At 47.7% G+C, this 25,061-nt stretch overlaps 1 protein-coding gene across 1 annotated transcript in view; it reads right to left on the bottom strand.

Annotated features, from left to right (window-relative positions):
- Window positions 1-8,271: 8,271 nt before the first annotated feature.
- Pik3c2b (phosphatidylinositol-4-phosphate 3-kinase catalytic subunit type 2 beta) overlaps window positions 8,272-25,061 on the bottom strand; it is a 68,909-nt gene continuing 52,119 nt past the window's right edge. The window contains exons 23-33 of the mRNA XM_042681720.1: window positions 24,433-24,569; window positions 20,467-20,636; window positions 19,587-19,743; window positions 18,926-19,035; window positions 18,598-18,799; window positions 18,366-18,490; window positions 16,956-17,073; window positions 15,261-15,342; window positions 14,441-14,547; window positions 11,642-11,770; window positions 8,272-10,566 (exon numbers count right to left, since the gene is read on the bottom strand). Coding sequence (XP_042537654.1) covers window positions 10,378-10,566; window positions 11,642-11,770; window positions 14,441-14,547; window positions 15,261-15,342; window positions 16,956-17,073; window positions 18,366-18,490; window positions 18,598-18,799; window positions 18,926-19,035; window positions 19,587-19,743; window positions 20,467-20,636; window positions 24,433-24,569 — 1,526 coding nt within the window. The 3' untranslated portion in view covers window positions 8,272-10,377. The remainder of the gene's footprint in view (window positions 10,567-11,641; window positions 11,771-14,440; window positions 14,548-15,260; window positions 15,343-16,955; window positions 17,074-18,365; window positions 18,491-18,597; window positions 18,800-18,925; window positions 19,036-19,586; window positions 19,744-20,466; window positions 20,637-24,432; window positions 24,570-25,061) is intronic.

Below are 25,061 nucleotides of genomic sequence, written 5' to 3'. Positions count from 1 at the left end.
TGAGGCCTTTGCCCCAACACTTAGATTACTATATATTATTAGAGAATTTAACCCACTGAGCTTTGTACCCCTGTAAATGAGCCCATCTCTGGTCCACAGAGAGCTGTTAACCTAATAACTAGCACAATGTTTCCCAAAATATGGTTTATATACCTTCTAGATCCTATTTTAAAACCAAAGCAGGCACTGATGACTCATGTCGGTAATCTTACCAATTTATGAAGATAAGCTCTGAAGATCATGATTTGAAGCCAGCCCGGGCAGAAAAGTCTACAAAAAGCTGAGGAAGCCTGGCACTGGTGGCTTTTGCCCGTAATCCTAGCTACTCAGGGGGGCTGAGATCCCAGGCAGCAAAGTCCATGAGACTTTATCTACAATAAACCACTCAGACAAAGTCGGAAGTGGTGCTGTGGCTCAAGTGGTAGAGCACTAGCCTCGAGCACAAAAAAGGCTCAAGGACAGAATCCAGGCTCTGAGTTCAAGCCCCAGAACCAGCAAAAAAAAAAAAAAGCCGAAGTGGTGCTGTGGCTCAAGAGGTAAGCCTCTGGTCTTAATCAAAAAACCAAGTGAAAACAGACACATGGCCCTGAGTTCAAACCCAAATACACAGACACAGTAGAAACTATTTCAGAGGGTCCTTTGACTTTAAGGCCAAAATTATTTCCATAGTACTTTTAAGTTGGTTTTTTTTTGTTGTTGTTGTTAGCTGTGGGACTGGAACTCAGGGCCTGGGAGCTGTCCCTGAGCCTTTTTGACAGCTTTTTCTATTCTTACTAGAGGGAAAAAAGCAATCACAAAGCCTTTGAACACAGTTAACAAGAGGCTCCTAGGACTATATGCCAGCTGGTGAAGACAGGAAGTCCTTGGACTGGCAAGCTGACTGGCACTTTGGCAGAAAACACTGCAGTGTGTTTACTTTTAAAACATTTTTGTCAGGCTGTAGGTAAAAAGTACCTAGCTCTTTGACTCCTTTCTAAGTAATTCATATGTTTGTCTTTCCAACTCATTGGTCCTTGTGCTCCTACTGTTGCAACCTGCCAAGTATCCCTTAACCTGCTGCTACTGGGAGTTAGGCAGTAACAGAGACTAGACCAGGCATGGAATTGAGGCTTGGGGGACCAGGGGAACCTGTAGCCTTCTGCCAGCTTCAGATCCCAAGATTCTTAACCAAGGATTTTATTGCTTTTGTATAAGGAAGAATATGTAGAAAGTGTGTTATGAACTTCAACACATGACATTTTTTTTGTCAGTCATGGGGTCTGAACTCTGGGCTTGGGCGCTGTCCCTCAGTTCTTCAGCTCAAGGTGAGCGCTCTACCGCTTGAGCCACAGTGCCACAGTGCCACTCCAGTTTTCCAGTGGTTTATTGGAGATAAGAGTCTCACAGACTTTCTTGCTTGGGCTGGCTTTGAACCGAGATCTTGAGATCTCAGCTTCCTGAGTAGCTAGGATTAAGGCGTGAGCCAACGGTGCCGACTCACTTCACAATATTTTGTATACAAGTGGTAGATGACTTTCTTCTAGGGGAAGGAGAGCTAAACAGTAAATAGCTTACAATTTGCCTAAACCTTAGTCTACCCTCAGGCTCCCACATACAGTTTAGAGTGGAATTAGCCCACACCCAGGATAGAAATCTGAATTCCCATTAAGCCTGGACTGATTGAGCTTTCTAGGAAGCTCTCAGGGTCTTGAGAGTTTGTGGGGAGAAGGCCTTCCAAAACCCCAGTCCTTTCCAGTCTCGCAGTTCGCTTTTCAGACTCTCACAACCTACACTGCTACTTAAACCATCAGAGACCACAAGCATTGCCACCACTTCCAGTATTAAAACTACCTCCTCACAAAGATTCTCCTGCTTCTTTCCCACTCCAACATTTGTCTGTGACAATATTGCAACCTTCTCTGGTTGCCAGTGGCTCACACCTCTAATCCTAGCTACTCAGGAGGCTGAGATCTGAGGATTGTGGTTCAAAGCCAACTTGGGCTGGAAAGCCATTGAGACTCCTTATCTCAATTAACAACCAGAAAACCGGAAGTGGAGCCATGGCTCAAAGGGGTAGAGCACTAGCCTTGAGAGCAAAAGCTTAGGAATGGTGCCTAGGCGCTGAGTTTGAGCACCATGACTGACAAAAAAAAAATCTCAACCCTAGTTAGACCCAGCTACCCAGCCATTCCGTGTCAGCCAGTACTGCTGGAAGATCATTCCAATATGCCAGCCAACTGCTGTCCCTTGTGGTCACTAATCACATCTACTCTGGGCATCTCCCATAGCTGTGCGTCTCTCACAAGCTGACTCTGTTTCCCAACGCTTCCTCCTTCAATTTCCACTTCTCAATTTAGAATCCATCACAACAGACATCCCAGAGAAAGTTAATCCACACATAAACCGCCCCCTCCTCTCACCCCTTAAATCCACCCACATCTGGATTCACTTACTCGGCCCTCTCACTGCAAGCCAAAATGCCTCCTCTTGGCTCCTGGCTCTTCATTCCTACTCAAGCAGTTCTATCTGTTATCATTTCTCCCCAGTCGTATAGAAATTTTTGGTCTGAGACTGGGACTTGAACTCAGTATCTGCCACTTTTGTTCACTGGCTGATGTACTACCACCTGAGTCATGCCTCCAACCCCAACAAAGAGGTTTCTATCTCACAAATAGATCGTTTACATTAACATAGTTTAAGACTGTCTTCAAAAACTCTCCCTGAGGGGCTAAGAAATGGCTTAGTGATAGAGTGCTTGCTTGCTTAGCGGGTGTGAAGCCCTGGGTTCAATTCCTCAGTAGCACATAAACAGAAAGAGCTGGAAGTAGCACTGTGGCTCATGTGACAGAGTGCTATAGCACCTTGAGCAACAGAAGCTCAGGGACAGTGCCCAGGCCTGCCTGAGTTCAAGCCCCAAGACTGGGAACAAAACAAAAACTCTCCCAGATAGATCCACTCCAAGTCTCTGTAACACCACAATGTCTCAAGAACTATGCTCTGATTCTCCTCTCCCCCTTCTCTTGCTCTCTTAACTCTCCTTCACCTCCCCTTTCCTCTCCTCTTTTCTCCAGCATCTCATTGTGCAGCCCAGGCTGGCCTCAAACTCTGGGTCCTCCTACCTCTGCCTCCTGAGTACTGGTATCCTGAGTTCATTACCACACCTGGCCTCCCTGTTCTCTCTTCTACCTACTTCAATTTGGCTTCCACCCTACCACTTCTACAAGCAGTTCAAGTCCACAAAGAACATGCTGATATATCCGTTAGGTTTTTAAAAAGAGGTAGCCGAGTAAGTACAGCACCACACACCTGGTATTCAGGTAAGGGGTAGGTTTATTCAGTAGACCTGCTGGGACCAGGCAAGGTTGGCATTCCACGTGGCTGGCAAAAGACCTGGGAAAGACCTGGGGAAGAGAGCTGGGAGAAAGAGCTGGGAGAGAGAACTGGGAAAGCTGGGAAAGAAAGAGCTGGGAAAGAGAGCATCTGGGCCTGGGCTAGGCCTTATCTAGGGTATGGGCGGAGAAAGGTGCGGCCACATGAAATTCAGATGTGACCTCAGAGGATGTAGATGTGACCTCTTCCAGGTGTGCCAGTTGCCTAGATAACTCAGGTACTGGGTGGAGACTTTGCTGCGAGGAAGGTGCAGTCTGCTTGCCATCCAGGAGCGGACTTTATAATATCCAGTCCCGAAGAGTGAGTGTGTCTGGTGCAGTTCTGTTGAAATCCTAACGCCCCCCCCCCCCCACCCATTTGCAGGTGTGACCTTATGTAGAAATAGATCCTATGCAGATAACAGATTCCATTAGGTCATTAGAGCATGTTTAATCCAATTTGACTGTGTCCTCACAAAAAGTAAGTTTGGATAGTGATCAGGGTGATGTAGCTGTCAACCAAGGAATACCAAACATCACAAAGTAGAAAGAGATCTGAAACAGATTCTCCCTTCAGCCCTCAGGGGAAACCTACCCTGCGGACACCTGTTCTCTTCTTGGACTTCCAGCCTTCAGAGCAGACTTCTAGCCTCCAGAATAGTTTGAACTGCAGACACCTTATTCTCTTCTCAGAATTCAGCCTCCAGAGCAGTTTAAACGATTCAGTCTGGGTGGTTTTTGTTGCTATTTGTTTTGTTTTTGGTTGGTCGAGAGGCCTGACTTCTGTGCCTGGGCGCTGTCCCTCAGCTCTTCAGCTCAAGGCTAGCGCTCTATCACTTGAGCCATAGTGCCACATCCAACTTTTTCTGCTTACGTGGTGCTGAGGAATTGAACCCAGGGCCTCACGCTTGCAAGGCAAGCACTCTACTACTGAGCCACCTTCCCAGCCATGTTACTTGTTTTCAGGAAGATCTAGGACACAATCTACTTTTGTTTTCCCAGGACACCATTCAACTGGGTTTTCCTATCATTTCAGTGCCTCTTCCTTCTTCTCCTTTTCCTCTTCCTCCTCTTTTGGCCTCAGTCCTCCCAGGTCTTATTTTTCTGGCTTCTCTTACCTACATCTTACCTTTCCATGAAATCAAATACCATCCAAATGCTGAGTACGTCCACAGTTAAGCTCCAGTCTAGCGGCCCCCTTGAGCTGCAGAATTCCATTTCATTCCATTGTCCAGTGTCTCCACTTGGATACCTATCAGACATTTTAAACTTAACACAATCCAAAGTCTTCATAGCTAATCCCAAGCGGACGCTCTACTGCTGAGCTAGGAAAACCTCTCCCCTAACCCCAGGGGTCAGTGTTGACTCCTGTCCTTCTTGGGGAATTGAACCTTCAGCCTGATACTTCCTAAGCCTTAGCTGGGTGTGGTTATGGCACAAGTAATTCTAGCACTCAGGAGGCGGAGGCAGGAGGGAAGCCAGTCTGGGTTATATCCTATCTCAAATCCTATCTCAAAAAAAAGAAAAGAAAGGAAGGGGCTGGTAAGGTGGCTCAGTGGTAGAGTGCTTGCCTAGCATGCAGGAAGCCTTGAGTTCGATTCCTCAGTACCACATACACAGAAAAAGCCAGAAGTGGGGCTGTGGCTCAAGTGGTAGCCTTGAGTAAAAAGAAGCTCAGGGACAGTGCCCAGGCCCTGGCAAAAAAAAAAAAAAGGCAGAAAACTCTAAGTATCTCTTCTGCAAAAGCCTACTCTGCTACCTCATCCCGTCCCTCCGTGTGTAAGCCAATACTGCACTGTGATTGCAGATGTCCCTTGATGGTGTAGTGGGGGCGGGTATTGATTCTAGGACCCCCCGGCAGACGAAATCATGAATGTTTGAGTCCCTAACATAAGATGGATGGTATCTGCATATAATCTACACGATTCCTCCCACACACTTTATTCTATCTGTCTGTCTATCTATCTATCTGTCTATCTATCTATCTATCTATCTATCTATCTATCTATCTATCTATCTATCTATCTATCTATCTATCTATCTATCTATCTATCTATCTATCTATATCTAATTTGGGGCCTAGTATTGAACTCAGAGCCTGGTCACTGTTTTTTAGCTTTTATACTCAAGGCTGGCATTCTACCACTTGAACCACAACTCCACATCTGGTTTTTTGCTGGTTAATTGGAGATAAGAGTCTCATGGAAGCCGGGTATCAGTGGCTCATACCCGTAATCCGAGCTACTCAAGAGGCTGAGATCTGAGGTTCACAGTTCAAAGCCAACCTGGGCAGGAAAGTTCCTGAGAGTCTTATCTCCAATAAACCACCAGAAAACTGGAAGTGGTGCTGTGGCTTAAGTGGTAGTGTGCTTGCCTTGAGCTGAAGACCTCAAGTGCCCAGGCGGAGTTCAAGCCCCATGACTGACAAAAAAAAAAAAAAGTCTCATGGACTCTCAGGCTCTCAATCCTCAGATCTCAGCCTCCGGAGTAGCTAGGATTTGTAACTATGAGCCATGGGTGTCTAGCCCTCCTAAATCCTTCAAATCATCTCTGTACTTACTTTTTAGACTTATGACAATGCAAATGCTATGTAAATAGTTGCTGTACCACCTAGTTTAGGAAATGATGAGAAAATCTGTGTATGCATGTTAAATACAATGCAGGGGGTTTTTGCAAATGTTTTCCATTCTTGGCTGGACAGCTCAATGGGTTCAGAATCCACAGATGAGGAACCCACAGACACAGAGACAGCTTGATGCCTCCTGGGTGCCTCCTTTGCTATGTTCCTGGAAGACAGGATCAACGTTAGTTAACTTAGCAGCCACAATGCCTGACACCTCACCGGACCCAAGGTTTCCAGTGGTTTGCTGAATGGGTCAGACACCTTAATCAAGTCCCAGGTAGCAGAATTAGTTTGCAACCTAAAATGCTGCCTTACTTTTGACCTTTCAAATCACTGCCCTCTAAATCGTATCAAGTTCAGTACTTCAGTTTTGCTACTCTTGAAACTTGGAGAATGGAGGTGGGAGGTCCCCCTGGGCTTCTACTGTTTCTCTTCTCCCTCTTCCCCACTCCCTAGCTCTCATCCCCACTCCCTTGGGGGCTTCAGATTTCTACCCCATTTGGCCAAGATATCCTTAACTAAAAACCCTTGTTGGATTCAAGTTCTAACTTTTAACAGGGCTATAGGGATTTGTCTAGGCCATGGCAACTCCTCAGATCTAGCAGCAATCACTTTGTTTATTGCTAATAAAGTAAAATAAAAATAATTAATAAAATTTAAGTTTAAAAATAAAAAAAATAAAGCCCTTGAAAGTCCCAGAAATTCCATAGAATGAAATACTGGAGCCGGGTGCCAGTGGCTCACACCTGTAATCCTAGCTACTCAGGAGGCTGAGATCTGAGGATCACTGTTCAAGGCCAGCCAGGGCAGGAAAGTCCGTGAAACTCTTATCTCCAATAAACCACCAGTAAACCGGAAGTGGCGCTGTAGCTCAAGCGGTAGGGCACCAGCCTTGAGCTGAAGAGCGCAGGAACAGTGGTCAGGCCAGAGTTCAAGCCCCACGACCAAAACAAAAAAACAAAAAAAAACACTGGAGTTTTAGTTATTTCTGGGTGAAATTTTTAAACTGGGGTCACATCACCTTCACTTTCCATTTAGGGGTGTATTTCTGGGCTACAGTTTGCCCAAGAGCTTGAGTTAGAAAATGCTTGAAGAGCTGGGTGCTGGTGGTTCATGCCTGTAATCCTAGCTATTCAGGTGGATGAGATCTGAGGATAAAGGTTTGAAGCCAACATGGGCAGGAAAGTCCATGAGACTCTTATCTTCCCCCAGAAAATTGGAAATAGCACTGTGGCTCAAAATGATAGTGTTTTTTGTTTTTGCCAGTCCTGGGGCTTGAACTCAGGGCCTGTACACTGTCCCTGAGCTTCTTTTGCTCAAGGCTAACATGTTACCTACCACTTGAGCCACAATACCACTTCTGCCTTTTTCTGTTTATGTGGTACTGAGGAATTGAACCCAGGGCTTCATGCATGCAAGGCAAGCAATCTACCACTAAGCCATGTTCCCAGGCCAAGAGCACTAGCTTTGAGAGATAAAGCTCAGCGATAGTGCCCAGGCCCTGAGTTCAAGCCCCATGACCGACCAAAAAAAAAGGGGCGGGGGGGAAGAAGGGCTAGTTAAATATCTCTAGACCATAGGGCCCTTAAATAAAGAGAATGGTCTTAATCTAAGTTTGTAACCCCCACCTGGGAACTTGGTATAGTACCCGGTGTAAATTCCAGAAGCTTTCATTACACATAGTCAATGCTTTAACAAAACTGAGGGCTTTCCAACCACCACAACCATGTAATGAGAAAACATGATGTATAAAAATACTGAAAGCTACCAAATAACATGCCAAGTGGGGAGACTATGACATGTTACCTAAGGTTTTGCACAAAATTTGGAGTCAAATAAATATAGGTTCAAACTCCAGCTCTAAGACTAGAAGGCTGTATGCCCACAGGCAAGTTATTTAGTCTCTGGGAGCTTCAGATTCTTCATCTGAAAAACAAAGGTAATATCTGTTTGATGGAGTTGCTGTAGAATGCAAAAATACCTACTCTAATACCTCAGGGCTGTGTTGCCATTTGCAAAACCAAGATTATTATTGGTCTTTTTTTTTTGGCCAGTTCTGGGGCTTGGACTGGGCCCTGTCCCTGAGCTTCTTTTTGCTCAAGGCTGGCACTCTACCACTTGAGCCACCCCGCCACTTCTGGTTCTTGTGTTTATGTAGTACTGAGGAATCAAACCCAGGTCTTCATGCATGTTAGGCAAGTACTCTACCACTACGCCACATTTCCAGGCTATCATTGATCTTACAGGATGCTTTCATTTGAACATTTACACTTCAATCAATCTTAAGTACAGTAGTTTTTTTTGTCAAATGTCATTTATTAGAAAATACAATTCGGAGAAAGTAGAAGATACAAAGGGTCTGGGAAGTGGGTACAGTACACAGACCTCTTTAAATTAAGGGACACAGAAGGTCAGAATCAAATGAGCTACAGGCCAAAGCCAGTAACACATCTATGGTCCAAACATCTGGGAAGGGTGCACTCTTTTCCTTCCCCTACTCTCCCAGGTCCCTCCTCTCAGCAGCCTGCTTTGTCCTTGGCATTTTTATTTTTATTTTCCAGTATGGGGAATCAAATCCAGGGCCTTGTCTATACTACTAAGCAAACACTCTACTACTTGAGCTATGTATGCTCCCATCCCTTTTGTTCTCTCATTTTTGAGCTAAGAGTCTCACTATATATTTCCCTTGGCTGGCCCAAAGCATTCCACCTTCTCCCTCCACCTACAGTCTCAGGAGTAGCTGGGGCTGGGATTACAGGCATGCACCGCCCATATTCGGCTGCCATTTTCATTTAAAAGAAAAAGTAAACTTCCTTGCTGCCCTGTGGCTTCAAGAGATAGAGCTTCTTCCTCCAGTAATGGAATGAATCAGCAAAATGGGGGAATTTCTGACCCTTGCTTGGAGGAAGCTGTTGAGGGTCTGTTTATGGCATGTCCTCTCCTCTCATTAACACCTTTCCCAAGTCGTGGGGCACATCTGGCCAAGTCAGGTTACAAAAATTATCATCAAATTCAAACTCTTCCTCCTCTTTTTTTTTTTTTTTTTTAAGGAATTCAACCCTTTGGATAGAAACGCAAAATGAATTTTAAATTCACCCGATAGGGAATACAGACTAGGAAGAGTAAAGAGTTCAGTTCTTCCCTTCCAGGGCCTGAGCTCAGCCACAGAGAAACAATCCAGGCTCCTAATCCAATCTCTCCTCCCCCGCCCCCTTCCCCACCCCCCTCCCAGATTTGGGAAGAGATTTGACAGCAAAACACTGCTGGAATCCTCCTGCTCCAGGACCCTCTCTGCTCTAGACCAGGCATCTCTTTGGCTCCAGGCTAAACTGGCTTCTGGCCCCACAGAAGGAGGGAAATTCTTAGGGGGGGGGGAACATGGGACAGGAATAGAGTTTGGGGAGAGAAAAGCAGCACAACAGAAAGCGGTGGTGGGAGATATGGAACTTTCCAGAAACTATCAGCAGGCAGTCACACTGGCATCTGTTGCCTACAGGCCCTGGGTGAAACTAAATCTAAGGGTGGGGGTTAGCATTTTGTCCCACCAGAAAAAGCTAAGGGGGGAAAACGTCCCCCAGCGTACACCCATGGACCAGAAGGCCCCACAGGGGGCTGACAGACCCCAGGGGTGAGGGGAGAAGGTATTCAGGCCAAGTCCTAACAGAGCATTAGAAAGAGGAAACACTCCTCCCCTAAAGAGCATGGGTCCCTGAATACATGTCCTTGGCAGAAGGCCCTTCCTTATATAGGTAGGTATCATGGCGCTCTCCTTTGGAGGCAAAATCAGAAGGGCCCAGTGGTAGGGGCTTCAGTCCAGTACAGGAAGCCCTTCCTGTCCCTCCCAAGCCTGCCCTAGAGAGGGAAGGATCCCCTGAGCCCCTCCCCGATAATTCCTATAGCTAGAAAACCAAAACCAAAATATCCTAGAGAAAAAGTCCATTAAGAACCTTCAATCATAGAAAACAACAAAAAGAAAAACCAAGTCCCAGTCTTCCTCGTTTGCCTTTGGAGGCATATGCATGTCCCTTCTTGCAAGGCTTCCTGTCCCACTTCGGGACAACATTACTATCTCATTTTTTAAAAATAAAAAATAAAGATATCCACCCTCCCCTCCCCCACAAAAGCTATTCCCACGCACACACACACCCCACCACCTCCCCCAATCCAGGCATTGCTCCCTTGACACAAGGTAAACTTCTTATAAAACTCGGCTGCAACACCACGGCTTCCAAGGGGCTGTGCAGCACAACCCACCCGCGCTTCAGTGTGCGGTGGGAGGGGTGATGGAGGCAGCCGGACCAGCAGCCAGGTCCACGGGGACCAACAGGGAGGCTGTGCAGGGTCCCAGCCCAGCAGGGAAGTCCTCTCCCCTAGCTCTTGGCGTTCTGGGCTGTAGCTCTGTTGGGCTCACAAGGTCCCATGACTTCGAGACCCCAAGGCAAACCAGCTGGTCTTCTCCTGGGTCAGGTCCAGCTCGCGCAGGCGAATATGCACCTCTCCCAGAAGCACATTTTCCCAGAATCCTTGCTCGCTCAGCACGCTCAGCTGGAGCTGGCGCTGCTGCAGGTCACCCTTGGGGATGCCATCATACACCAACTGCAAACAGCGGGAAGAGGGGCAAGTGGTGAGAGAGGTGGCTCCGGTGGCTCATGCTTATGATCCCACCTACTCAGGAGGCTGAGATCTGAGGACCAGGGTTTGAAAAGTCCCCCTGAGACCCGTATCTCCCATTAATCACCAGAAACCTGGGAGAGGAGCCGTGGCTCAAAGTGTGGTAGAAGCTCTAGCCTTGAGTAAAAGAGCTCCGGGGCAGTGCCCAGACCTGAAGTCAAACTCCGCCCCTTTCCTCCCCCCAAAAACATCCCCAGGGAACACAGAAAGCAGTGGGGAGGAGAGAGGTTCAAGTTCCTGGCGGTTAGAGTTGGGTGAGGCCAAGATCATTTTATCTTGCCAGCCCTGCAGAGTCCAAGGGAGTACAGAAGGCACCAGGAACCCAAGGGAGAATCCAGAGAACTTTGTTCTCTGCTCAGAGTTCAAGCAGGTAAGTGCTGGCTGTGCGTGCGAGTGTGTGTTCACTTGTACCTTTTGCTTATTAATTGGTGATGAGTCCTTTGGATTTATCTGACTGGGGCTGTCTCCACCCCATGATCCTCAGATCTTAGTCACCTGATTGGCTAGGTTTATACACAGGAGCCCCCAGAGCACCAACCAGAACAAAAGGTTTTTTTTTTTTTTTTATTGGGGCCTCTGTTCATATCCATCCCAGGACCCTAGGAGTCAGAATGCTTTTTGCTTAGATTGGAAATATAGGAATATATTCTCACACTTGCCATTGCAATGTGAAAGTAGCCACAGTGTCTAAGTTAGCAGGCGTGGAATTCTTGTATGATTTGATTGAGAAGCGCAGGCACAGGCTGGGAAGGTGGCTCAGTGGTAGAGTGCTTGCCTCACCTGCATGAGGCCCTGGGTTCCATTTGTCAGAACCACATAAATAGAAAAAGCCAGAAGTGGCAGGGTGGTTGAAGTGCTAGAGCACTAGCCTTGAGCTGAAGAGCTGAGGGACAGCGCCCAGGCCCAGAGTTCAAGCCCCACGACTGACCAAAAAAAAAAAAAAGAAGAGCAGGCACTACCGCCTTACCTCCCCCCCCCCAACCGCTGTACCCCTACACACCATCTCATTGTAGGTGGGGTTGCAGGTCTTCCGGGCCACTTTGGTTTTCCTCTTCGTGGTTTTCTGAGGGTCAGGAAGGAGATAAATCTTCACGTAGGGGTCAGGGTCATTTCCGTCCTGGAGCAGTTGCTGTAACAGAATAAAAACAAAATATAAAGATTCTTATAAAGCTGGGCACTGGTGGCTTGTGCCTGTAATCCTAACTACTCAGGAGGCTGAGATCTGAGGATCACAGTTGAAAGCCAGCCTGGGCAAGCAAGTCCGTGAGACTCTTCAATTAACCACCGGAAAACCAGAAGTGATGCTGTAGCTCAAGTGGTAGAGTGCTTGCCTTGAGTTGAAGAGCACAGGGACAGTGCCCAGGCCTAGAGTTCAAGCCCCAGGCACCCCTTGCCCCCCTCCCCCAACCACACACACAAAAGAAAAGATTCTTGTAAAAGCTGGGTACAGGTGGCTCATGTCTGTAATCTTAGCTTATTCAGGAGGCTGAGATCTGAGGATCACAGTTTAAAGCCAGCCCATGCAGGAAAGTCTTGAGACTGGAAGTGGAGCTGTGGCTCAAGTGATAGAGCACTAACCTTGAGCAAAAAAGCTCCAAAAAAAAATTTTTTAATGCCCTTCCTGGGGCTTGAATTAAGATTTTTATAGTGTCTCTTCCTTACCATTACATTTCCTTTCTCCAACATGTAGCTTCTTTTTCGTGTGTGTGTGTGTGTGTGTGTGTGTGTGTGTGTGTGTGTGTGTGTGTGTGTGTGTGTGTGTGTGTGTGTGTGTGTGTTGGGAATGGAGCTTGAGTTGAGGGCCTCACTTTCTTGCTTGGCTTTTTCTGGCTGCATCTGGCTTTTTGAAGTCCAAACAATTCATTTTTCTGTTTCCCAGCTCAGTCCATGTGGATAAAAAATATCTATCAAGATCATGAGTTACATTAGTGCTATACTTTCTATATAAATGCCCAGGACATTCCATAATGTGGTCTGTTTTGAGTGGCTCATTGTGAGAGCCCTCCTGTCCCAGACATCCTGCACTTTTGTCATTTGGTCCATTTAACCTCTAAGAGGTGGAGACAGAAATCAGAGACTAAGTTGCTTGCTCAAGGTCAGCCAACTACTGATTCATGTGGCTGATTTTTTTTTAATGTCCTGGGCCCAACCCAGGGCCTCGAACATACTACATCTGCTCTACCCATAAGCTACACCCTGGATCCCTGGCTTAATCTTTTTAAAAGCTAAGTCAGAGCTGGTAGCTATGCCAGCTTATGCCTTTAATCCTGACTACTTGGGATGCTGAAGGATCCTCAGGGATGGAGGTTCAAAACCAGCCTGGGCAAGAAAACCCATGAGAATCTTATCTCCAATAAACTAAGCCAGAAGTGGAGCTAAAGTGGCTCAGGTGGCAGAGTGCTAACTTTGAGCAAAAGAAGTTCAGGGGTAGCACCTAGACTTTGAGTTCAAGCCGCAGGACAAGCACACACACACAAAACAAAGTTAAGTCAGATCATATATCTCCCTAAAGCCTTCTAACAATTCCCATCTCATTCAGGGACTGAGCCAGAGGTCTCATTGTAGTCTGGGCTGTGTACCACCATACCCTCTCTGACCTCACCTTCTGCTGCTCCTTTGCCCTTTGCCCCTTCAGCGCCAGCCACTGGGCTTTTGTAGTCCTGACACACTGCCTGATAGAGGCAGGCTTGTATCTCCAGAGCTGTTGGGTCTAACTGCTCCCCTCCTGGGCAGACCTCTCTCAGAATACTTATAACATACATAGTTCCCTCCTCACCTCTTCCCTCTTTGCTTCTCATCACTGAGGCCTGAACACTCTAGGCAAACTCCTTTCCTCATTCTGCCCAAGATTCCTTCTTTGCTTTATTATTTCTTGCCTGGCTCCTACCACACCTTACATGTCATACAGTTCACTAGTCTACTTGTCTATCCGCCTTTTCTAACTAGAATGTAAGTTCTCTGAACACAGGATTGGTTTTATTTTCTCCCATATCCAGAGCTCAGTGCCTGGCATATAGTAGGTATGAGATGAACATGTGAGAATGAAAGAATGAACCAAAGCAAGTCTGCTCCAAAGCTCCCTGCTCTTCCCGGTCTTCAACGCCGTCACCTACACAAAATGCCAACATGGAGTGCAGCCCACGCTGAAAATACAGTAAAAGTCTCCCTCCCTTTCTATTTAGAACCTGTACCACAAATTTCCTAACCTGATTGTCCTTGAAAGACGTCAAGTGGTTGCCTTATTGCCACCATCAGGCATCTTTCACAATTACCGTAACAACAATAATCTGAAAAGTGAACTGGGTGAAGGTGACTCAGGCCTAAAATCCTAGCAACTCAGGAGGCTGAGATCTGAGGACTGTGGTTCAAAGCCAGCCTGGGCAGGAAAGTCTTCGAGACTCTGAACTCCAAGTAACTACCAAGGAGCCAGAAGTAGAGCTCAAGTGGTAGAGCACCAAAGCAAGCCAACCAAGAGCACAAAGCCCTGAGTTCAAGCCTCAGGACTGGCAATAAATAGTCAAATCGGAAAGGTAAGTGGTCTCGGGCATTGTTATCTCATTTAATCCATATAGCCACGTCAGGAGGTTGGTGCTCACATTACCTCCAGAGAGTGAGGCCAGATACCAGTGAGCCAGCAGCTGTACCTTGAATTGTTTGGTCAGCTGCCGGCCTGGCAGAAACAGGCCCATAGAGCAGGCTCAGTAAACCTTTGTGGTTATTTGCATGACAGAGGACAGAGAAGGACTGATCAGCCCAAAGCATACAATAAAGAACCCAATGAGGGCCGTGCAGCACTTACCAAGCCCCGAATGTGCATCACCATGATGAAGAGTTTATTATTTTTGTAGGAGATGGACAGCTTCACCTCCCCTCCCACCTTCCCCACAGGCCGGGCCCATGTGCCATCTGTTAGGGACAAAAGAAATGGAGAAAGGTCAACAGACCAGCCCTGCCCTGACTGGCACGTAGGAAGTGTTTGTATCCTTTCTGACCACCATCCTAACTCCTGAATGTGAGGTTCTGATCCTCACTGCAAATAGCCGTAAGTGGGGTCTGGAACTCCTGAATGTCAGGTTCTGATCCTCACTGCAAATAGCCGTAAGTGGGGTCCTGAACCAGGTTTAGAGGTGGGTCAGGATGGGTTTATCCGATCTGTGAGTACAATCACTAACAGTATATCCACCCTCTGGGGAACCCAGCCCGGGAACCTGGGGATCCATAGTCTGAGTGGGAAACCAGATTCCCCAGTAAGTAAGAAAGGGATAGGATACAAGTCAAAGAAAAGAGAACTGGGAGCAGGGTGCCAGTGGCTCACGCCTATAATCCTAGCTACTCAGGAGGCTGAGATCTGAGGATTGTGGTTCAAAGCCAGCCCAGGCAGGAAAGTCCGTGTGACTCTTATCTCCAATAAACCACTAGAAAACCAGAAGTGGCACTGTGGCTCAAGCGGTAAAGCGCTCGCCTTGAGCTGAAGAGTGCAGGGACAGCGCCCAAGCCCAGAGTTCAAGCCCCATGACCGACCAAAAAAAAAAAAAAGAACTGGGAAGAGGCCAGGGCAGGAAAGAGGAGCCTTGGATGGTTTAGCAGATGGCAGGGTCGTCTCTGGAAAGGTACCATACCTGAGCACTTAGGAGCTGGGCTGGTGCCTGCAGCCTTCTCATCCCGAGGCAGGGGGTGGAAAAAGGTATACACCAAATCACACTGGAATGGAATCAGAACATGGGGACAGTCCTCAGTAAGACACCACCCAATTTAAAACAGCTGAGCTGTGTAGTGCACACCTAGCACTTGGGAGGCAGAGGCAGGAAGATCACAAGTTCAAGGCCAGCCTGGGTTACATAGGGAGACCCTGTCTCTTAAAAAAAAGAGGTGATTTATGGAATATGATAACCAAATATAATAAATAGTTCTTATTTGGCTCAAACCAACTATAAAGACGAATTCAGGAGAAGCAAGTATATAGCTCAGTAGTAGAGTGCTTGCCCAGTGTGACAAGGTCCTGGATCTGATCTCCAAAAACCCAACTGAAGAAGAGAATTTGGGATTCTGTGGTTGTTGGTGGTGGTGGTGGTATTCTTTGTTTGGGGGATTTTTTTGTGTCCTTTTAGGGGGGGTAAAGGGAAGGCAAAGAAAGGGAGGGAAGAAGGTGAACAAATGCAGTCATTGTGTTCAGTGTACACTATGTGGAAAATGAACTATGCAATTTGTGGGCAGGGACGGGAGGGGAAAACCAGGGGAAAGTAAAAGAAAGGTTGACATTGTCCAAAAGAAAAAATGTACTCATTACCTGACCTATGAAATGGGAACCCCTTGGTACAACACCTTAATAATAACAATGAAATAATATTAAAAAAAAAAAAAAAAAAAAGCAAGAGCTGGGCACCTGTGGCTCACGCCTATAATCCTAACTATTCAGGAGGCTGAGATTTGAGAATCATGGTTCAAAGCCAGCCCAGGCAGCAAAGTCTGTGAGACTTTTTTTTTTTTGTTAGTCATGGGGCTTGAACTCAGCCTGGGCGCTGTCCCTGCGCTCTTCAGCTCAAGGCAAGCGCTCTACCACTTGAGTCACAGCACCACTTCCTGTTTTCTAGTGGTTTACTGGAGATAAGAGTCTCACAGACTTTTCTGCCCAGACTGGCTTTGAACCGCAGTCCTCAGATCTCAGCTTCCTGAGTAGCTAGGATTACAGGCGTGAGCTACTGGCACCTGGCTTCTATGAGACTCTTTTTTTTGGGGGGTCCAGTTGTGGGGCCTGAACTCTGGGCCTGGGCGCTATCCCTCAGCTCTTCAGCTCAAGGCTAGTGCTCTACCACTTGAGCCACAGCACCACTTCCGGCTGTTTTCTTTTTGCTTATGTGGTGCTGAGGAATCGAACCCAGGGCCTCAGACATGCAAGGCTAGCGCTCTACCACTGAGCCACCTTCCCAGTCCCCTATGAGACTCTTTCATCTCCACTAAACTACTAAAAAGGCTGGAAGTGGAGCTGTGGTTCAAGTGGTAGAGCACTAGCCTTAGTAAAAAGAAGCGTATAGACAGCACTCTGAGTTCAAGCCCCAGGACAGGCACAAAAAGAAAAAGAAAAAAAGAAGGGGGGGTGGGATTTGAATATGGCCTAGGTTTAAGATGATGTAATGACATGATAGTTGTGTAAGAATATGTTCTTGGCCCACTGTGGATCCAGGAACATCTGTCTTCTGCAGAGCACAGCAGACTGACCGTTTTGAGCCAAGTCTTCTGTCTGACTTCCCAGAGCTCCCTGCTTCCTCCCAACACTTGCTATGACCACCACCTTGGGAAAGAGGAGCGAGACCTGCCTGGGCCACCTCAGGGGCTGCGTGGATCAGGTGCCAGATGTAGCCGTTCAGTTCCTCCCTCCGACGCTCCGCCACAGCCTCTCCCCGAGAGCGGCCAATCACAAAGCGACTAGGGAAGCTGGAGAGGTGGGGGGAGGGGGAAGATGGGGGGCAGAGGGAAGAATGAGACCCAGTCCACACTTCATTTCCATTCCTAGGCACCTGACCCCCCATTTGCAGTTGATTCTCTACTCCATCTCTTCCCTCTCTCCAGTCTGCGCCCAGGTCTCATACTGCCCAATTCCAAGGGCAGTACCTCCACTACCAGGAAAAACTAATAGCTGGGCAATCTTCAGAAATGCCTGCATGGCTTTGAAGCTTCTGATTTTTCTTGTCAGTGTAGGTTTTCATTTATTTTATTTATTTTTGTCCATTATGGGGCTTAAACTCTGAGCCTGGGCGCTGTCCCTCAGCTCTTCAGCTCAAGGCTAGCACCTCTACCACTTGAGCCACAGCACCACTTCTGGCTTTTTGTGTTTATGTGGTGCTGAGGAATTGAACCCAGGGCCTCATGCATGCAAGGCAAGCACTCTACCACTGAGCCACCTTCCTAGCCCCTCATTTATTTTTTAAATCTTGGAAAAATGCACATGACATCAAGTTGATCATTTTAAGCATTTTTGTATGTGTACCAGTCCTGGGCCTGAACTGGGGCCTAGGTGCTGTCCCTGAGCTTTATTTATTTATTTATTTTTTGCTTAAGGCTGGTGCTCTACCACTCGAGCCCAGCTCCCCATCTCATTTTAAGCTTAGAGTTCAACATTAAGTACATTCACAATGCTGTACTGACCTTTTCATCCATTTTTTATTGCTATTATAAAGGTAATAGCCAGAGGAATTACTGTTTCATAAGTCAGGTAATGAATTTTTGTTTTTAGGGGCAATCAGACCTCTTTTTGTAATCTGAACTCCACATTCAATGACCAATAATGCCTCCACTACCTCTCTCTCTTCTGACTACTGAATCTGACTATTCTAATGTGACTCAGCTCATTTTATCTTTTGATGACTGGCCCTTCCCTTTCAATGCTCAATAATATTCCATTGGATGTATATATCACACTTTTTTTTTTACTCATTGGGAAAGTGGTTTAACTCTTTGTATAAGTTGGAAACTTTAAAACATCTTCAGATTCTGCACAGCAAGCAGGAAATCTGGCAGGAGGCAATGGGAAGAAGTTCATGGTCAAGACTAGAGCAAGACCTCTGGAGCAGTGACAACTTTGGCCAGCAGGAGGCGCACTTGTTGCCACACACCAGGCCAAGGAATGCAGGTAGACAGATCTCTGGTATAAAAGGTTTGCCACTGCAGTCCTGCCAGCCTCATCCTTCCTCCCCAGTAGCCCCAGAGAGGAAAAGGGGGAACGCTACCTGGGCAAGAGGGAAGAAGGGAAGAGCAGCCGCAGTTTATTGTGCAATTCCTGGAACTCCTCAAACGTCCGCTGGATGTAAGTAGCTTCGTGAGAGTTCTCTCGCATCACCTTAACTATGTATATCTGTAAAGATCCAAGTCTCAGGGAACACCTGACTCTGTGAGCAGAGTCAGAACCCTGAGAAGCCGAGGTGAATGGCAGAAGTGAATCAGAGATGAGAAAACACTTACATAGCCCTTGTTAGGGTGAAAGATCTTCTCGTGACGGCAGAGGAACACATCACTGATTTGCCCTGAGCTCTTGAGAGTGTGCGTTCGGGGGGCAAAGGAAAGGGTCAGCCTGTCATCGGAGCCTGTGAACTTCATCTGAGCCAGGTTATGGATGAAAAAGTTGAGCTTGGTGGCTACGCTGCCCAGGCTGGATTCAATCAACCTGTTGGGTAGAGGAGGGATGGGAGGCTCTGCCATCTAGGTGAATCCTTCCCACAACCCATCCTACTCCTCCAACCCCAGCTGGAGCTAGTGAGGGTGGGCAAGGCTGCCTTAGGCCTCCAGTTACCTAGTGAAATAGGTGGTGGCATTGGCCTCTGTGTCCTGGGGTCTCAGGGCATCATACACATACTTGAGGTCCTCCAGGTCCGAGAGCTCAGGGATTCCACAGGACAACATCTAGATGGAGAGGAAAAGAGGGAGAAGAGGCCTCTAAGGACAGGGAAGTCCTACTTCTCTTTCACCCTTTCACCCTCCTTCTAGAGGGCAGCAGACGGATGCTGTGGGCAGTGGCTGGTAACCACAGGAAGTGGAAGGAAGGCTTGAGATAAGGGGATCAGACATATTGCTCTCCCCAGGTGGGCTGGGTCCCTCTATCTAGGGTAGTCAGTTACTCAATTGGGTCTCAGAGAAGATGCTATCTGAGAACCTCTCTCCTTCCCCCCCCCCCTCTCCCCACTAGTCCTGGGGGCTTGAATTCAGGGCCTGGGCGCTATCCCTGAGCTCCTTTTGCTCAAAGCTAGTACTCTACCACTTGAGCTACAGCGCCACTTCTGGCTTTTTCTGTGTATGTGGTACTAAGGAGTGGAACCTAGGCCTTCAGGCATGCTAGGCAAGCACTCTACCACTAAGCTACATTCCCAGCCTCTCAGGATCTTTTGAAACAAGCCAGGGTAGTCTTAAGGATGGCACAGAATAAGAAGGAGGTGTTCAGAGATGGAACTCCTCACCAGGCCCAGAAGGTTGAGGAACAGGTGGGTGTGCTTGCGGATGAGGTTGTAAGCTTGGCAGCAAAGGTCAACGAAATCATGGAAGCGGCTGGAAGGCTTGTCACCCCCGTTGATGACATATGCCATGTCCGAGGTGAAGACAAACGGAGCACGGTCCCTGGGGAAACATACAGGTAGAAGGTCACCGTGGAGGAAGAAGCCCACCTGTGGGCTGCATTAAGGGGTAGTGGCCCCCATCGTTAATCATGTGTTCAAACCTGGACACATGAGGCTGTCTCTTACCCTGCTGTCTTTCACATTACAAAATCCCCAGACAGCGTGTTCCTTGGTTGCAATCTGTTTCCTTTTCCTGCAGTGTGGGTTCGCCTCCTTCCTCAGTAAGGAGAGGAACAGCCACGCACTAGTGGCTCACATCTATAATTCTAGCTACTCAGGAGGCTGAGATCTGAGGATTACGGTTCAAAGCCAGCCTGGGAAGGAAAGTCTTGTCTCCAATTAATCACCAAAAAGCTGGAAGTAGAGCTTGTGGCTCAAGTGGTAGAGTACCAGCCTTGCGTGAAAAAGCTGTAAGACAGCACCCAGGTCCTGAGGTCAGGTTCCAGAACTGGTGCACCTATGTGTGTGTGTGTGTGTGCGCGCGCGCACACACACACACACACACACAAACACACACGAGGAAAAACAGCTGGTCCCCACCTTCTGTAAGGCCCTACAAGGACTTGACCTCCTTACCAGTCCTCTCCATAGCTGTTCAGCCCAGGGACAATGCTCGGAGGCACAGTTCTATCCACCATAAGCTTTTGTCCTAGCTCTGAATCATCCCTGCTAACCTCTATCCTCCACATGTGACCAACCCATCTGGTTTCAGGATACCACTTACCTCTTGATGTTGCCAAACATCTGGGCATGACCCAGGAAACGGCCAAAATCTATGTGGAACATGTGGCCAGTGGTCTTCAGCATAATGTTGTCATTATGTCGGTCACAGATGCCCAAGACATATGTGGCCACACAACAGCCGGCACAGGAGTAGATGAAGTTCTCTACAGCCTGGGAGACGAGGAGCAGGTGGGGGGAAGAGGACACAGAGCTGTCAGAGTTGGGCACCGTGGCGCACACTTCTAATCCTAGCTACGAAGGAGGTTGACATTGAGGATTGCAGTTTGAAGCCAGCTTGGCAGAACAGTCTGTGAGACTCTTACCTTCAGTCTAAAAGGCTGGAAGTGGAGCTGTGGCTCAGTTGGGGGGTAGAGCACTAGCCTTAAACCAAAAAGTCCAAGCAAGAGCACAGCCCTGGGTTCCAGTATCAGTACAATAACAACAATAACGGGCTGGGAAGGTGGCTCAGTGGTAGAGCGCTTGCCTTGCATGCCTGAGGCCCTGGGTTCGATTCCTCAGCACCACATAAGCAAAAAGAAAAAAGCCGGAAGTTGTGCTGTGGCTCAAGTGGTAGAGCGCTAGCCTTGAGCTGAAGAGCTGAAGGACAGCGCCCAGGCCCAGAATTCAGGCCCCACAACTGGACCCAAAACAAAAAATAAAAACAAAAAAAACAACAATAACAACAACAAAAGCTGTCTGGAAGAAGCTCAGGGCCACAGTCAAGCTGAATTCAGTCAACACTGGCCTTGTTATTTCTTGTGAACCCCAACAGAACCTCACACCTGTCTGTTCATCCTTTACCCTTGTCACATACACACACACACATACATACATACACACACACACACACACACACACACACACACACACACACACACCCCTCCCACATATGCAGGAGTAAAAAGATACGGAAGGAACTGGGGCACTGAGGGCTCACACCTATTATCCTAGCTACTCAGGAGGCTGATATTTGAGAATCACATTTGGAAGCCAGCCCAGGCAGGAAAGTTCTTGAAACCCTTATCTTCCATTAACCACCTGAACAACTGGAAGCAGCACAATGGCTCAAAGTGATAGAGCACTGCCTTGAGCAAAAGAGCTCAGGGACAGCACCCAGGCCCAGAGTATAACAAAGGAAGGAAAGAAAAAAAAAAAAGAAATGGAAGGTTTATGTCTTCCCCCACCCTTCATCTGAACTTCATCTTCTCCCTTGAGACTGGTGAGAAAGAAAGTAGACAGATAGAAAAGCCCGGATGTAAACAGCCAAGACGTGGGAGACCTTGGTATACAACACGATTTGATGCTGAAAACCTTCCCAGCATGCCATCGTGACTCTGGTTCAAGCTGGCTTGAGTAGTGGATTAAGGGAGAATTCCCTGAATCTGCTTAGAATGTGTCCATCTTTCTTCCTGACCCAAATAAAACTCCTCTCCCAGATCTCGTGGTAACAGCTAAATCCTTGTCTAATTAAAGTCACTGTTCTTGGGAGAAGAGCTGAGACAGGTTCACACTTCCAGGAGGGTTTTACACTTGAAAACCTGACATCTCTACTTAGTGAAATGTGTTAGAGATATTTTTGAGTTTCAAGGAGGAGAGGGGAAGCTGGGCACAGTGGCTCACATGCAATTCCAGTACTCAGGAGGCACAGGCAAAAGGCTCATGATGTTGAGAGCAACTGGGGTACAGAGTGAGATCAAGGTCAGCCGGGGTTATATACTGAAACTTTTGGGGGGAGGGATATAACAGTGATTAAGGGTTGAATCCACTGTTTCTCTTCTTTTTCTTTTTTCTTTTGTTGGTTGTGGGGCCTGAACTCTGGGCCTGGGCACTGCCCTTCAGGTCTTCAGCCCAAGGTGAGTGCCATTTGAGCCACAGTACCACTTCCAGCTTTTTCTGCTTAGGTGGTGCTGAGGAATGGAACCCAGGGCCTCATGCATGCAAGGCAAGCACTCTACCATGAAGCCACCTTCCCAGCCCCACCCCCAGTCCTGGGGTTCGAACTTGGAGCCTGGGTACTGTTCCTGAGCCTGAGCTTCTTTTGCTCAAAGCTAGCGCTCTACCACTTGAGCCACATTCCAAGCCCCTTTCATAGAGTGTAACTTTTTTTTTTGGTGATCGGTATGGGGTTTGAACTTAGGGCCTGGGCACTGTCCCTGAGCACTCTCTTTTGCTTAAGGCTAGCTCTCTACCACTTTGAACCACAGCTCCACAGTTCAAAGCCAGTCTGGGCAGGAAAGTCCAGGAGACTCTTACCTCTGAAGCCTTGAGCTACTTCTGGCCTTTTGCTGGTTCATTGGAGGTAAGAATCTCCTGAACTTTCCTGCCCAGACTGGCTTTGAACTGTTTTTGGCCACCTACTTAACAAGGAGAGCACCCCTATCCTGTGAGTGAAACTCTTACAAATGGACACACAAAAGGAGCAAAAGAAACTTCTAGTATTTTTTCTAGTAAGAAGACTCCAAGAGGCAAGAAGCCAGCTTGAGTCTGGGCAAGACATAGTAGAGAAGTCCACAAGCTAGTGGCCCCAGAGACTGAAGCTGAGGCTAGAGGAAGGGATCTAGAAGTCCTCAGTGTATGGATGGAGGCAGAAGGAATAGGGGATGAGCTAGCCCAAGAAGAATGAAAAAGAGCACAGCAGGCCAGGGACTAAACCCTGGGGAATGCAAATACTTAGGGCCATTTAAGATCATCTAATTACACACATTCCTTGAACAACATTCTGGTTATAATTTGGCTGCGTGTGATTTCCCTCAGGATATTAAATGCATTAATCAATACATTTAGATCTTCTTGAAGTGACACATATAAATTAGCATTCTGACATTCTTTTTTTTTTTTTTTTTTCTGGTCAGTCATGGGGCTTGAACTCTGGGCCTGGGTGCTGTCCCTCAGCACTTCAGCTCAAGGCTAGTGCTCTACCGCTTGAGCTACAGCACCACTTCCAGTTTTCTGAGTGGTTTATTGGAGATAAGTCTCATGGACTTTCCTGCCCAGGGGCTTTGAACCCGTGATCCTCAGATCTCAGCCTCCTCAGATCTCAGCCTCCGGAGTAGCTAGGATTAAAGGTGTGAGCCACCAGGGCTCGGCCATAGGGACATTCTTATTGTGTCTTGTCCCCTCCCTATCTCATTAACCCAGAATCTAGGGTCACAAACCTATGAAAAGGCACCGAGACTTACCACTCAGGAGAGCTCCACTCAAAATCTAATCTCTTCTCTCACCAGGCCTCTTTCATCTCCCTCTTATATATAACCTCTACCCTGACTTTGAGTGTGACCCCAGGCACAAGTGTGAGCATGAATTACTCCCACAAAAAGAAAGGACTGGATTATAAAGGTCTCTAGCCAGGTTCAGGTAGCTCACATCTGTAAATCCTAGCTACTCAGGAGGCTGAGATCTGAGGACTGAGGTTCAAAACCAGTTCTGGCAGACATATCTGAGAGATTGAGATCTCCAATGAATCACCAAAAAGCTGCAAGTGGGAAGTGTGGCTTGAGTGGCAGAGCGCCAGCCTTAAGCAGAAAAGCCAAGTAAAAGTGCAAAGCCCTGAGTTCAAGCCCCAGTACCAGCAGATGTGTGTATAACAAAAGAAGCTAGATCAAAGGATCTCTGAACAGTCTCTACCAATCATCTCGATTCTGTAAGGCACCACAGGATTGCTCTGAGAGTTCCAGAAGAACCAATCGGAAGCTGCAATGGGGAAATTTTGCTAGGCCAGGCCCCTCCCCCAAGATTCCCTCTACCAGGTATTAACAGTAACTCAAAGTCTTCAAGTCTGACACACCAGCTTACAACAGTCAGTTCACCCAGCCTGAGATACACACAGTCCCCCAAGAGAGGTTATCCATCACCCCAGCAAAGCTGAGTGGTCTGGAGGTAACAGAGTCGTGCTTCAGCATCAGGCTCAGTCTGAGCAGCTCTGGGCCTCTCCAAGTCTATCGATCCAGCCGAATCCCACCAATCCTACCTTCTCATACTCATCCTCCCCGGGGTTGTGCTTCTGCAGCCAGTCGGCCAGGGGCCGGTCCTTGAAGGAGCCTGTCACTCCATGCTCCACCTGGATCTTGCGCAGGGTCTCAGCATTGGGGATCATCTCTACCATCCCTGTGAGAGAGAGGTCAGGGTCACACTCTGGAGAGGAGAGAAAGGGGTTGTGGGGAGAAGCCTGCAGGAGTTGGGCAGGGTACTTGCTGGCCAGCAAGCTAAGCTCTGGAGCTTTTGAACCAAATCTGTGAAATGAGGGAAAACCTGCTGGCCACCTCCATATCTCCCACACTACGTTGACTCCTGGTTCTCCCCAGTTCATAGCCACTGCTATCCTTTTGGCTTTTGACTCTGACTAATCTTCAAACATGTACAGGAATGGGGGGGGAACAAAAGATTGTGTTAGTTTACTTGTTTTTTTTTTGTTCGTTTGTTTTGTCCTGTTGTGGGGTCTGAACTCTGGGCCTGGGCGCTGTCCCTCAGCTCTTCAGCTCAAGGCTAGCGCTCTACCACTTGAGCCACAATGCCACTTCCAGACTTTTTCTTTTTGCTTATGTGGTGCTGAGGAATCGAACCCAGGGCCTCACGCATGCAAGGCAAGCGCTCTACTAC

Source organism: Dipodomys spectabilis, unplaced genomic scaffold (genome assembly GCF_019054845.1).
Source record: "Dipodomys spectabilis isolate Male_0828 unplaced genomic scaffold, ASM1905484v1 ptg000069l, whole genome shotgun sequence".
Taxonomy (NCBI): domain Eukaryota; kingdom Metazoa; phylum Chordata; class Mammalia; order Rodentia; family Heteromyidae; genus Dipodomys; species Dipodomys spectabilis.
This window is presented reverse-complemented; position numbering and strand designations above follow the sequence as displayed.